The sequence below is a fragment of the Glossina fuscipes genome, unplaced genomic scaffold (genome assembly GCF_014805625.2).
Source record: "Glossina fuscipes isolate IAEA_lab_2018 unplaced genomic scaffold, Yale_Gfus_2 108, whole genome shotgun sequence".
NCBI lineage: Eukaryota > Metazoa > Arthropoda > Insecta > Diptera > Glossinidae > Glossina > Glossina fuscipes.
In genome coordinates, this window is record NW_023998451.1 from 252482 (window position 1) to 266077 (window position 13596).

General features: G+C 36.7%; 3 protein-coding genes across 6 annotated transcripts in view; 2 read left to right on the plus strand and 1 right to left on the minus strand.

Annotated features, from left to right (window-relative positions):
- Window positions 1-5260, plus strand: part of LOC119638689 (adenylate cyclase, terminal-differentiation specific) — a 59170-nt gene extending 53910 nt beyond the window's left edge. For both annotated transcript variants that reach the window (XM_038035636.1, XM_038035637.1), the window contains exon 2: window positions 2125-5260. In XM_038035636.1, coding sequence (XP_037891564.1) covers window positions 2125-4719 — 2595 coding nt within the window. In that variant the 3' untranslated portion in view covers window positions 4720-5260. The remainder of the gene's footprint in view (window positions 1-2124) is intronic.
- A 3427-nt stretch (window positions 5261-8687) lies between these two features.
- LOC119638695 (mediator of RNA polymerase II transcription subunit 4) lies at window positions 8688-10536 on the minus strand. Of its 2 annotated transcripts, XM_038035642.1 has the most exons (5): window positions 10287-10536; window positions 10053-10230; window positions 9798-9996; window positions 9233-9569; window positions 8688-9162 (listed from the first exon to the last, which is right to left on the minus strand). In XM_038035642.1, exons 1-4 carry the CDS (start codon window positions 10352-10354, stop codon window positions 9256-9258), a joined length of 759 nt encoding a protein of 252 aa, XP_037891570.1. In that variant the 5' UTR covers window positions 10355-10536; the 3' UTR covers window positions 8688-9162; window positions 9233-9255. The 2 variants fall into 2 exon arrangements, with proteins under 2 accessions (XP_037891570.1, XP_037891569.1); XM_038035641.1 differs by having other exon boundaries at window positions 8688-9569.
- A 66-nt stretch (window positions 10537-10602) lies between these two features.
- On the plus strand, window positions 10603-12896 carry LOC119638693 (exonuclease 3'-5' domain-containing protein 2-like). Of its 2 annotated transcripts, none has more exons than XM_038035638.1 (6): window positions 10603-11087; window positions 11143-11619; window positions 11684-12126; window positions 12203-12359; window positions 12420-12743; window positions 12801-12895. In XM_038035638.1, exons 1-6 carry the CDS (start codon window positions 10873-10875, stop codon window positions 12877-12879), a joined length of 1695 nt encoding a protein of 564 aa, XP_037891566.1. In that variant the 5' UTR covers window positions 10603-10872; the 3' UTR covers window positions 12880-12895. The 2 variants fall into 2 exon arrangements, with proteins under 2 accessions (XP_037891566.1, XP_037891567.1); XM_038035639.1 differs by having other exon boundaries at window positions 10727-11087; window positions 11152-11619; window positions 12801-12896.
- Window positions 12897-13596: the final 700 nt, after the last annotated feature.

The window sequence follows — 13596 nt, forward strand, 5'->3', positions numbered from 1 at the left end:
ATTGTTGTTGTTGTTTTTTTTTTTTTTTGTCTTCTTTTTTCAATTTCCCTTTTTGAAAAGAAAACTCCAAATGATGGTTGGTCGGTCGGCCAGTTAATGGTTTTTCACTCCCACGTTGTCTAGCAGCGTATTTGAGTGCACAATTTATAGGCTTTACATACTTCTTGTGCTGCTCAATGCAAGAATCCATTTAAAATCTACCCTTGAAAACGTCATTCATTCATTGAATTGAATGATGAGTTTGGAGAGCTAATACTAACGCGCCATGTAGTGCACGTGTTTACATATTTTACTTACGTCTTTCTCTTTCTCTGCTCTTTCTCTAAATACCCCCCTTCGCCAACCCTATGTTGTGACTATACTACTTCTGTTTCCGTTTAGGATGCAAGAATAACTTTCGTTTAAGAAGATGGGCTGACTATACGCACACATTCGACTTACAGCAAATATTGTACATGCGTCACAAAATTTGTGAAGTGTTTAATCTGACTCGCTCGTTTAGGTAACATTTACGGTTATGCGTTACATAAACTGACAAGACTTTGACTTGTGGAAGTTTCGGACATTTTTCAAACATAAAGTTTTGTTTTCGGAAAACTCGTCAAGTGAGGTGGTGAAGCCGCCAACACCTAACACAGGATTTAATATTCAGTCTTTAAAAGTTTTTACGAGGGCTGCATGATAATTGCCCGCGAGGAGGATCATTAACGTAGAATCCGTGACTGTTGGCGAACAAAATTGTTCGAGCGACCTGTTTAAAGAAGCGTGTGCTATGCGTCAAAACGTTTGCGCTTTCGTTATAACTGGGATTGTTAATTCTACATATATATATATATATATATACATATATATAAAGATTATTTCTCTTTTTTAACGGTTTAAAAAATAAGTTTCTCCCTTTTTTTCTTCAAATTGTGTACTTCGAACAGTGTCCTCGTAAGATATCGATAGAAATTTTCTTACTTTTGCAGACATTGTAACCGTATCTTTTAAGCAAGGCAAAGGCAGCCCGTTCATGGAATAAATTATTCAATGAATACAATCATCCAACCCCTAGTAATACAGTAAACATATGTGCACATTTTTCGTTCGCTTTACTTTTCAGACAACTACAACAACAAGAAAAACGAAACAATACTAAAGATGATACTAACATTGGCCTGCCAACCGTCTACAGTGTTTGATATTTTCTGTGTTTGTTACAATCAACTCTCTGTACATTTTATACCTTTGCACGACCGACAAATACTTAGTCCCAAAATGGTTATAAAACACAAACTATGTATGTACGAATGGCTGAACGACTGTTTACCGGCACGGTGTTTTCAAAGTATTTTTCTAAAAATACGTAAAACACAAAATACATCACGCGCATATATATGTAAATGCATGTATCGTGTGTATGTATGTATATATGTCTGCTCTATTGTGCTGTGCCTTTCATATAGGCAGAGTGGTGAAAATGTAGTCTTTCTTTTTTCATTTCTTCTTTTTTTTTTTTTGTTTTTTGATTTTTTTTGTTTCCTCTGCTTGACATGAACGGAAAACGTAAATGCGACGACCGAGGATTAAGCAGTTGTTATCCTATTGTAGTCGTTATAAGGGATGAAGAAACACAAAAAACAAAAAATTCATAAACATCGCCACCACCATCATATAAAACCGAAAAGAACGTTAAGGCACGTCAGCAAATAACACATGCCGTTCGAAGACAAGCATTGAGTAGTAACTAAAAATGAAATCGATTCAAACGAAACTCACCCTGAAACAATTCAAAATATCGAATACTATTTACCCTTAAACACGAAAGGTTGATATTCATGCAACTTTGCAAGCAAGGACATATGGCAACTCATAATGGCTTAATGGAAATGTTTGCTTTATTTTTTCTCTTTTTTTTTTATTTTCCCATTATTTTCCCAGTTCTTCTCGCATTCTCAAAATGTTCGACCTTTTCTTTTCGTGATTATGAATGTATATAGGTTTTTTCAGTTGTTAGGCACTTGGGTTTAAGTATTAGCTAAAAATGTTGAAATTTAAAAATTTGATTTTTTTTTTTTTTCTATATATTTCATTTGATGTATTGATCAAAATCATTTTTTTTTTTTTTCATTTTCATTGTAGATAAATTCTGCAATGGGTCTTCAAGCAACAGCCGCTACTAAGCGGAAGCACGAACTCACCTTCGACACTAAGGATACTAATACCTATACAGCAAATTGTCCGCCACCTTTAAAGGCTAGCAAATGGTCTTTAAATAATAATAATTACATCGATGCCGTCGAAGAGCAATGCACAAGCAATAAAATTGCCATTAATGGCATTAAACATTGTAGGACGATCGCCGATGATGATATTAAAATAAACGGTATCAACTCCAACAACAATAATAATAATAATAATAATGAAAGTAAAAACTGTGACAGTACTTGTGGCACAATGGCCCATAGTATTATGAATGGCAAAGATATTATTAACAAGTCTTCAACGCCAGTGTTAAACGCAATTGTAGCCACTATACCGGCCGCAGCAGAGGTTGATGCTACTACACCTTTGCCACCTACTTCTATTACGCCACTGCCCGAGGACAGCATAGCGAAATTGGAAGTCGTCGCTGCAGTACCTTGCGAGCCGTGGGTCTCAGCACCGGAGCCTGTGGACTGTATATCGAAACTACAAGCAGTAGCGGTACCTACGGATCCCTGGGGTAGCATTTCTACACGATCGACGTTAGCTACGACTTTGCTTAGCACCGACGAACTCGATGACGACGATGATGACTTTGAAGACGATTATGAAGAAGAGGAGAGTATTATACCTACCTATTGCCCGTTAAGATATCATCCTTTTCCTACTTCGTCTCCGTCTGCAAACGCACATCAACCTCAACGTATTGCCAGTTTTCCACAAGCACAAAGCTACGCTTCACGGCCTAACTATTATTCAGAACCATTTCCCCAACAAAATTGTTCAAGAACTGGTAGCCCTCAACACATAAGAGTGGGAAATAGCTTTACATGGCAAAACGGCAACAATGGAAATTTTTATGGCGCTCATGAATCTTTCTCAGCGCAGCAGCAACAACAGCAGCAGCAGCAACAACAACAACAACAACAACAACAACAACAGCCCCAACAACAGCAAACTATACGTTGCGCAGAAAATGGCAAATCCTATTTAGAGCTAGGATGTAGCAGTCCTGCTCCTCCGCCAAGTAGTGCGCCAGTAGTAGCGCAGCCTTCAAGTTTTACAAACATGCATGTCACTGAGACAAGACATCCGATCAAACGTTGCTGTGACGGACGCGGTAGCTGGTGCAACACAAATAAGCCCTGTTACAAGGATATACGTTTGAAAATACGTAATCTCTCAATGTTTAAACTGTCACGGTTTCGTCAAGTATCCGAACAGTCGTTGTACCGTTCCGTACTTATTTGCAATACCCTGAAACGTATAGATCGTGAAATTGAAACAGAAGCGAAAGAATTGCATCAAGCTGCAGCGAATGTAGCCCAACAGCAGCAACAGCAACACCAACATCAACATTCACACTATCACCATCATTTACATTCGCATATGCAACATCAGGCACCGCCGCCACCTCATCTTTCACATGGAAGCCACCATCAACCAAGTCCACCTCAGTTACATACCCAGCAGCAGCAGCCGATGTTGCATCCGCAACATCAAGATTATATACCGGTACTTAATTGCGGTCGACTCACCGGTGCCATTGATTATCATATTCAACATCAAGCCCAACAATCGCATCAGCTACAACAAAACTTTCCTCATCCGTATCAACAGAGTCAACCTGAGCGTATGGATACTCCGCCACCGGCTTATCAGAAACCCGCCCCCAATACTCATTTTACGTTAGGCAACGGCAATAACGCATGCAATATAGTATCGGCGAATGCTACAATGCATCCCTACGATCACTATCCATTCCGGGAGTCTCATTCGGGACGCGCTACTCCCTTTCCAACCTGCCAACCTGTGATATCAACACCACCTGCTGCAACGCCCGCAACCACTCAAGTGCAATCATGCCAAACGGCTAACATCGCGCCAGCAACTACTACAACAACTTTAACCTCACTATCGGACAGCGATTCTGGCTATGCGGACGACGATTCCACGCGTTCGATTAACTGGAGCTCTGTATTAAGTCTCTCATCGCAATCGGCTTTGGATCCATTAAACAACAACGATTTATTCTCCATATTACCGCCAGCGAATCCGGCTACTGCAGTGCCCGTAACAATAACCTCAACAAGTTCCTCTGCGTTAAACGGTAATGATAACTGCAATCAAACAGCGTCGGTGGCCATTAGTGGTACATTCACTACAGTGCAATCAGCCAATAGCAGCACGTCAGCCTCCTCAGGCAGTACAAATAATAACTGTAATACAACGCCTCCTTCATCTTCCACGACAGCGACATTTACCACACTATCTACCATCTCATCGGCTACGCATTCACTAACATCTTCCTACGTAAACAGTATGAGTGCACACCTGAATCCCGCCTCGACTTGGGAATATAGTTTTCTTGACATGGAATTCGGTCTGGGTTCCGAGTTTACAGAACTGGTGCCAAGCTGTAAATTATCCTCCTCCGATGATTTATTTAAAAATAGCTTAACACCTGTAGCCGTTACGTCACGCTATGAAAATGAACTTGAACAACCCGCACATATAATGGTCGGCAGTTAGTATCAGTTGTAAATGTTTTTTACGTTCGATTTTTTTTTTTAAACAAGCAGGTTCCTTCTCGTCCAGAAAAGTATTCTTTTACTTAAACGAAGCTTATTACGAAGCTTTGTATGCCAGTTTATATTTAAGTTAAAGACATTAAGAATTTTTATTTCATTTTTATTATAACGGTCGTCTTCTTCTTTTTTTTTTTACAAATTTTTGGTTTCTCTCAATAACGTAATAACGCTCAGGTTGTGAACAATGTGTGTGTGTGTTTCTCTCGCATGCAAACAACAAATGGAAGGAAGGAAATATTAAGTGTTGACTACTTCTTGAGAATAGCTTTACAAGAAGTCAAAACAAAAACAAAAAAAAACAAAAAACGAAAACGAATGTGAGGTGAACGGAAAGGTGTTCTCAAGATTTTTGAAAAATTCAGAAAATATATTAAACTGTATTTTTCAACTTCCATGGGTGCAATGTTATCCTTTTATTCATATATTTTTTGTTTTCGTCAAGCTTTTCATTTCATTAGAAAAAGAGCATTCAGAAATTAGCAAATTTTTTCTACAACAACAATTAATGTAAATAAATATTTTTTTTTGTTTGTTTATTATTGAACTTTAAGAAATCTTTCAAAATATTGTTAGCTGCAATCTAAGATAAATTTAAGTGTAAGTAAAAATCATGGTTTTAAACTTCTTTTTTTTTTTTTTAAGTGACAATGCCTCACATAGCACTAATGTGTGGCGGACACAATCATTTTTTGTTTCTTATGAAATTTATTGTAAATAATTGTCTAGCAAGTAATATTTTATTTTATTTAAAGATTCAATTATTGCTGTTAGAGAGCGATAACGGCAATTTTTAAAGAAAATCACAAAACAAAAGGACAAGACAAATTTATGAGAAAAGAAAAACAAAAAAAGAAATTTTCCAGAGAAAAATAAATAAGAAAAAGATTTGTTTTCAAAAAATTATAAAAATAAGAATATCATTTTATCATAGACTGATTGAATTATTCAATAAAATATGGTAAGTAATCGCAGATTTCATAGAACGCTGGTTAAACAATTTTTCATTTCAGTTGGTAAGACTTACATTTGAATACGCTTCTGCGGGTTGGTCTCTGTCCTATCGTTGTCTGGTAGACGCTATTGAGTAGGTTCAAAAACAATTCTTATGTTTTGCGTTAGGGACTTTGCCGTGGGGACCTCCAACTCCATTACCATCATATGAAAATAGATTACTGCTAATAGTTTCATCCTCGCTAAAAAAGCGTAGGTTCTTTTTAGTCGCCAGATTTTTAATCAAGCTAATTAATAGCTTAATTAATTCGCCAGCCCTATTAAATGAGATTAACTTCAATATTCCGGTCCGTCTATCTGAGAATTTTCGCCACATAAAACATAATCACTCAGTGTGGGTCAAAACCAATTAAACCAATTAGGGTGACCTGTAAACATTTGGACGATGTGTATAATTTTATCTCCGTATCGGACTCAACACAAAAGAGACTCCATACATTTCGAATATGCCCGATGTCATAGCTTTAGCGACGTATTAAATGAATTAACTCATGCATCTAACTAATTAATAAAGTAAGAATTACCAGGCTTTTTCGGACCTTCGTTTTATGACCTATAGGCTTCTTAGGGTGTAGCAACTGTATCTTCCGTTCACTTTCTCATTTTTGTCACTCTGCTTGTACAAAAATATATTTTTCTGTTGCACTAAATAATGTAATAAGTGATCGTAGTTTACTAGGCTATGGAGCAGCCTAAGTACGTTCACGGAGTAACTCTCTTATCGAATGTATATGCCTAGCTTAGCTGAAATTTAAAAATTGTAGCTGAATTGAAATGAAATAAATGAAACAACAGCTCGATTCTTATGACCGCTGCTTCGAAAATCAAGAAAATCGGGTGGAAGAGCGTTCTTATTCGGTAAACGTACTTCCCAACAATCACGGCTATTCACAATTATGCGAAAATCGCGCACACGATTGTGTCGGGATAATTCTTACCGACTGTCGTTACTAACATCACGTAGTAAACTTCACAGATAGGTCTGCCTAGCAGTGAATATTATAGATAATATTGCAGCTCTGATACAATATGTTCAAAAAATAATCAAATTTTACAAATGTGCAAAAAGGCCACGTCGTTTATTGATAAATTATATATTCTGATATCTATTCAACTTTTAACTGCTGAACAATTCATAGATATCGGCAAACGAATTGCCAAGTCGCGCCTTTAACCAGCTCATCACTAAACCTCAATGCGATAATCTTTAATTATGATTCAAATTGGAAAAACTTTCGCAGAAGACAAAAATGCTTATAGTGCTGGCTACTTATCTCGTACAAGGGTGTTCAATTGCTACTTCGAGACGGTCACAAGCCACTTCGGAAAGCAATGCAAAGCCGAATAAGTAAAAAAAAAAAACGGTCGTGACTGAATCTTTTATACCAAACACCACGATCCTAAAAAAAAGGAAAATAATTAAATTTTCATACTTTGTAATATTAGCCGGGCCAGTCCGATTTTCTCGATGTTCCGTTTATATGGTGCCTGTGTTCTACTCTGCGAATAATAAGCCAAAATAACGGAAAGAAAAAGTATTTTCAGTTTTTCCTTACATGAACATGTGGGCGTTGTAGGCATGCCCTTTAATCAGTTTGGATCATTTTGAAAATCTTTTGCAAGATTTTAGGCGACATCTTCACTTTTGCGAATGGGGGAATGTTTGCCACGGATACTACATAGTTGCGACAGACGGACAGACGGACAAAGGAAAGGTCGAACATGCTTAGGCGCACTTCGAACTTCGAACTCGCCAAGAGATCATATACCTAAAGAGATTTTTGAAGCTTCTCTGCGTTATAAAGGTATTGAAAAAAAATTCTCTATTTTGATATGCTACAATATTAGGTAGGCATGGTTTGCGCAGATTTGCACAGCCAGTGCAGCTGCGTTCCACATGTGCGTTTAGATTTATCTGCTATAGTTTATAAGTAACCAGCAAGAAAACATATTTTATTCCTTTTGAAAAACAAACTTCACGTAGTACTACAGGCATGCTCTTCGACCGATTTGGCCCTCCTGTTCAATACCAAACTTTGTGTAAAAACTTTGCAACGGCCAAACACAGACGGACAGTCGCAAATGCACAAATCGTTTTAGAACTTGATGCTGACCTGGACTATATATACTTTGTGGACTCACGAAACCGTCCTCCCGGACGTTGCAAACGTTTTGGCGAAATGAATATACGCCTCGCTCTTCAGCGGTACGTATAAAAATGCACTAGTTTTACAGGTCTGCAACCGATCGAAGTCGGATGATTAAATTCGATATGATCATTTGCAGTTCCCGAAAATCATGTTCGCCATGAAAGAAACGTTTGATAAGACTGTCACACAAATTCAACAAGCAGTGCCGAAGGCGATCTCAAAAAATTACTTCATCTTTTAAGTTTAAGGACCTTGCGGATAAGCGGGGTCCGAGTTATAAACCGGAACCAGCTGCTTTTCTCAGGGAGGAAACTGCAAGTGTATGATAAATGAATACAATGCAAGAACAGAAACAGAGCAAAAATCCGTGATGTACGGCCAGCGAAGGGTTAGCATGCAAGCTTAAGTAACCGACTATTCATATTTCGATCTTAAATGGATGTAGCCTATTAGAGATCCCTCACAGGGAAATCATAATTGGGGGACACGGTCGGCAATAACTAATGAAGTAGCCATTTCTAGGGGGCTTTCTTAGCTTGAACCCCACGTTCCAAATTTTCTTGAGGAAACGTCAGCGACACTTAACTGTAATATGTATTTTTCCCCACAATGCTTGCTTTTAACATTTGTTTCAACCGATGACTCATAACCTGACTGGAAAATGTTCTTATTATACCATACACCACTTGTGGTACCAGGTACGGTCGTATATAAAAGGGCTTAAGAATCTCTTAGGAAGAATATACCGATCGATTCAGAATCATTATATGATGTGATCTAAGCCGTTAAAATCTGAACTTCTGTTATTTCATTTTCGTATAAAAAAAAGTTGGATGATGCTAGCAAAGATTTTATGTGGTTGGCTCTAACCGACTTAAACTATTAATTTAGGTATTATTCCTTCTGAACAAAATTTTGGCAACACTATGTGTTAAAAAATTTTGGCAACATTAAGTGTTAAGACCACTAATAAGAAAATTGGATTCTTTTTGGCCGTTTCCAAATATTCGAAATATGAAATTATTTTGAATAGTTTTCCAATTTTCTACAAAGTATTAAAGAAAGTAAAATAAGATATTTACAAATAAAGCAAGATTTTGTTTTGACTGATCTACGCAAAATTTAGAGTTGCCGAATTTTGTTCACCTTTGCTTACCGACAGAAATGGAGTAAGCCAATAAACAGGCTGGTAATGCTGTGTGTATTTACTCGCTTATAAACGGCTGTTAAAAATAAGTGCAGAAACTATTCATTTCCATAAAACAAATTTAAAGTGAAATTAAATGTATTAACCTGCCTTTTGAAGATTCTGAAATTTATTGAGAATCACTAGAACTAGAGCTAGAACTATCCGTTGACATAACTTCTACATCATCTTGTGAGGCTTCTTTGTGTGAACGTGTCTCCAAGGCCACTGAATTACCCGACGAGCCCATTGACATATGCAGCTCACCTAAATTATTCCAATTAAATTGATTTTGAAAAGCGTTTGGCACTTCAGTCATATTCCGTTGAGTGTCGGGCAAATTGTTCTGATGAGCAACACTCCCACCATTAATATTGAGATCGGATTTACCCAAGAATCCATTACGCATCTCAATGTCTGTGGGATAAGGACGTCGTACATCGCCTGAGAAGATATCATAATATATTGATATATATTATTTATATATTTATTGTGGGTTAGTGAAAAAAGAATTTATAATTTATGTGGGGCGTTTTTTATGGGAGTAGTGGTCCCTGTTTCCAAACTGTCTTTCGGTTTTCATAATTGATTCGTTCATAATTTCTTTGACAAAATTTCTGTAGCAAAATAGTTTAATATTATAATCGCCCGGCATTCCATAAGAAAACTCACCTATGCACCACGTCAAAGGAGCACTTACTGCATTCGCTGAACTAATACGATGGGCATATTTAATTAGTTCCTCTGAAGACACTGGTCTTTTATTGGCTTGATTTATGCTTGCTAATTTTTGGCGTGCTTGAAAAATGGCGGTGGATAAAATATGCTCAGCTTCCTTTAACGATTTTTGCAATTTTTGTATTTCGCGATCCTAAAATTAACCAAGCAATTTGTAAACTGTAATGGAAATGAAATAAGGACCTATACCTGTATATCAACTTTTGCTCTGAGCTCGTCCATTTTTTGTTCAATTTTAGCTTGTTCATCAGCCAGTTCTAAAGTTTTGCGAAATTCTTCATCTTTAGCGACCAAGAGATCTACTAAGGCTGTATGTTCCGCGGTGGATGTTTTCTGATGTTTTGGGGCCAGATTATCAATGAGTTCTCTGAAAGCAAACGTCGTAAATAGATACCCATATTTGGCGTACACAAGAAGTATCACTTGGCTATCAATTCCATATCATCTACCAGCAGTAAGAGGCGTTCTTTTGTACTTAAGTGAAAGGACATTGTGTAAGTTTCAAGTTATTTTTTTGGATGGTGACTTTAAATGGACTAAGCCAATGAAAAGTTTCTTTGTAAACAACACGCACCGTTTGACATCTCTTCAGCAACAGACAGCGTTGCCAGAAGCAAATAGTGTCATGAAAGTTAATTTGTGAAATTTTTGTTATCGATAATTATTTATAAATTTGAATTGTTTTATGTGTTAACATATAATTATGTTTATATGCAAGATTTTCTAAACGTGCGATATTATTAACTACATCCTTTATATAACCGTTAAGAAAAAAATTAGCATATTTTTTTTTATAAAACATCAACAATATTTTGCGTTCATTAATTGAATATCAAATTTTGAAATGCTTTACTTTTCTGCAGCTACCTAAACATGATGCGTCACTTTTCTATTGAACGTATAAACTATCTGTTTGCTACAATCAACTGTCCTACTGGACTGAAAATTTTAAGAAAAATTACAAAATTTTTGTTGAACATTTATTAACATTTTTTCAATCTTTATCGTAATGTCAAACGTTAAACCAAATAGTTTATCAAATAGTTTAACACCGGTGAAAAGTGCCCTTCTAGCAGGAGCTGGTATAGGTTTACTTTTTTTGGTTGTTAAACGTCAACACATCTTAAGTTATTGGAACCGATTCCAAAACCCTCTTAAAAGAAAGCACGTAGTGTTAATACAAAACGCAAATGATTGTCAAAAGGTGGTGAACATATTAAAAAGGTAAGAAATGAAATTCCTTATCATTATTTATTTTATGATACGTTTATTTATTTAGCCACTGCAGTGATTATAAAGTTTTGGGCTTTGACTGTGAGTGGGTTACCGTTAATGGCAATCGTAGGCCGGTGGCATTGTTGCAGTTGTGTTCCAATAGGGGATATTGCGCTTTATTTCGTTTGTGCTGCATACGTCAAATACCGAAAAGCTTAAAAGATCTCCTGGCAGATGAAGAGGTAATAAAGGTGGGCGTAGACCCTGGCTATGATGCCCAAAAGCTGGCGTTGGACTACGGTGTTGGTGTGGCTAGTACTTTTGATTTGCGTTATCTGGCCACTATGGTTGGACGTAAACCAGAGGGCTTAGCGAAATTATCACTGTCTGTTTTAAAAATAACACTTGATAAACATTGGCGTCTATCTTGTTCCAATTGGGAAGCCAAAGATTTAACTGAAAAGCAAATCGAATACGCTGCTAACGACGCTTTCGTGGCTGTCGAGATTTTTAAAACTTTGGCTCGTGAATTCAAGCCAAGGTAATTCGTAGAAAATTTCATTAATTCTTATTTTAATGAAATAATAGTTTTTTCTTTCTTTTAGGTTATCTTGGCTTTCAGACTTCGCGATAACCAAATGTAGAATTGAGCCATATTTAGAATTACAATTCAACAGCAGCTTTTCGCAAAAGAAATCAAAAGCCACAGTAAACAAATCCGTTACTCCGATTAAAACGCAAAATCGTAAACTTAGTACACTTTCTAAAGCGTTATACGATAATTGTTTGCTCCAAGCACCAGACGGCGAACTTCTTTGTACTATAGACAAACGTAAAGCCGAATGGTATTTGCAACAACAATTAGGTGTGAAGATTGAATCTGAACCATTCATAGTACGTTTAAACTTTGAGCCAGCGAGTAGAGCAGTAGGTGAGGTAGGACGTTACTATCAGACTCCGAAAGAAAATCGATGTGTGGTCTGTGGCGAACGTAATGCATTCGTACGCAAAAATATTGTTCCAAGAGAATATCGCAAGCACTTTCCAGGTAATTTTGTATATAAGTCTATGTAGACGTTCGTTAAAACTTTTTTGAAGATTCGAAATTTTTATCGTATTTCTAGTTGTATTGAAATCTCATACCTCTCATGATGTTTTACTGCTCTGTCCCAAGTGTCACCAAATAAGCAATATATCGGATTTTAAAGTTCGTAATAAACTGAGTGAGATGTGCGATGCTCACCAGAGAATTCCGAAACCTGCAGAACTGCCAGAACTAAGGTAAGTTTTAATCGACTCTGATTAAAGCTTAGTAATTTCAATTATGCTTTTATCTTCCAGGCAGGTTAAAATGGCAGCTCGAGCCTTACTAAACCACTCAGAACAAATACCATTGGAAAGGCGTAAATACTTAGAAACTTTAGTATTAAATCATTTTAAGGAAAGTGAGGATATTAATTGGGATATGATAAAGGAGGCATCGGAGCTGCATACGAGTGAACCAAACGACAGTTATTGCACGCATGGTGAAAAAGTGGTACAAAAATTTCAAGCTGATTTTGGCGGTTTAAAAGAACTGGAAAAATTATGGCGTCAACATTTTCTTAATACTATGGAACCGAAATATTTGCCGCCTCTCTGGGATGTCAATCATAATGCCAACAGGTGATTAAGAATAGAAGCGATTTGACAATTTTAATTTGAAAAATATTTTGCCTTTAGACTGGAAATACGCGCAACGCAGGGAAGAGTTAATGAAGAAGATATGCTGATAGCTGGCGTACCATTACACAAGGAATAATCTGTAAAATTTGGAATAATTGTAATCATTTTTAAAATTTTAACTTTAGATAATAAAATTTTCGTAATTGACTTGCCTGCCTTTGATTCGGAAGTTACTTTCATATTTGGCATTACGTTTTTAACATCCATCAAAGATCTTGTAACGTATTCTTCTTAAGTCGCCAAAAACAACTTCCATTGATTTTGTAAATTTGAAAAAAGTAAAAAAAATACGAAGGATTACGTATCCAAAGCCATTGAGGCCAAGTTTGGCGAACTCTAAAATTCATGAGGACTTTAGTGGTTATATTAAAAATATAAAATCAGAGGTGAACCAATGCCGGGATCTCGTCAAACAAATAAACAAAAGAAGAAGTTTGAATGAAGACGTTGTTGTGTCTGGGCTGCCGCAGACTGTTGCAAGCGTCATAACGAAGACATATTAAAACATATGATGTTCCCTTGGAGAAGGACCTCATGCTGAGACTACATGAGATATATTTGATATGAGGGAGAGATAAAAAGAATTCGTGTAACTCCTCAACAACTTGAACTTTCTCACGATAATAATGGGATACCGTTCCTTAGCTTGATTGGTTAATCTGCAGAAATGTGTGGAATGGAGTGAGAAATATCACTGACTTCTAAATTCTCTGTGATATGTATGTTACACTCTTTTTCTTTGTATAGAATCACTGGGTTTTTTTATTTCAAGGAATATAATATATGTCGAAAA

Excerpts from the sequence above, each read along its gene's own strand:
- LOC119638695 (XM_038035642.1), bottom strand. The coding sequence starts at position 10,354 with ATGTCCTTTCACTTAAGTACAAAAGAACGCCTCTTACTGCTGGTAGAT. Across the intron at positions 10,231-10,286 it reads GATATGGAATTGATAGCCAA|AGAACTCATTGATAATCTGG; the intron begins GTGATACTTCTT and ends GTTTGCTTTCAG. Across the intron at positions 9,570-9,797 it reads TCCTTTGACGTGGTGCATAG|GCGATGTACGACGTCCTTAT; the intron begins GTGAGTTTTCTT and ends ATATCTTCTCAG.
- LOC119638693 (XM_038035638.1), top strand. The coding sequence starts at position 10,873 with ATGTCAAACGTTAAACCAAATAGTTTATCAAATAGTTTAACACCGGTG. Across the intron at positions 11,088-11,142 it reads GTGGTGAACATATTAAAAAG|CCACTGCAGTGATTATAAAG; the intron begins GTAAGAAATGAA and ends TTATTTATTTAG. Across the intron at positions 11,620-11,683 it reads GCTCGTGAATTCAAGCCAAG|GTTATCTTGGCTTTCAGACT; the intron begins GTAATTCGTAGA and ends TCTTTCTTTTAG.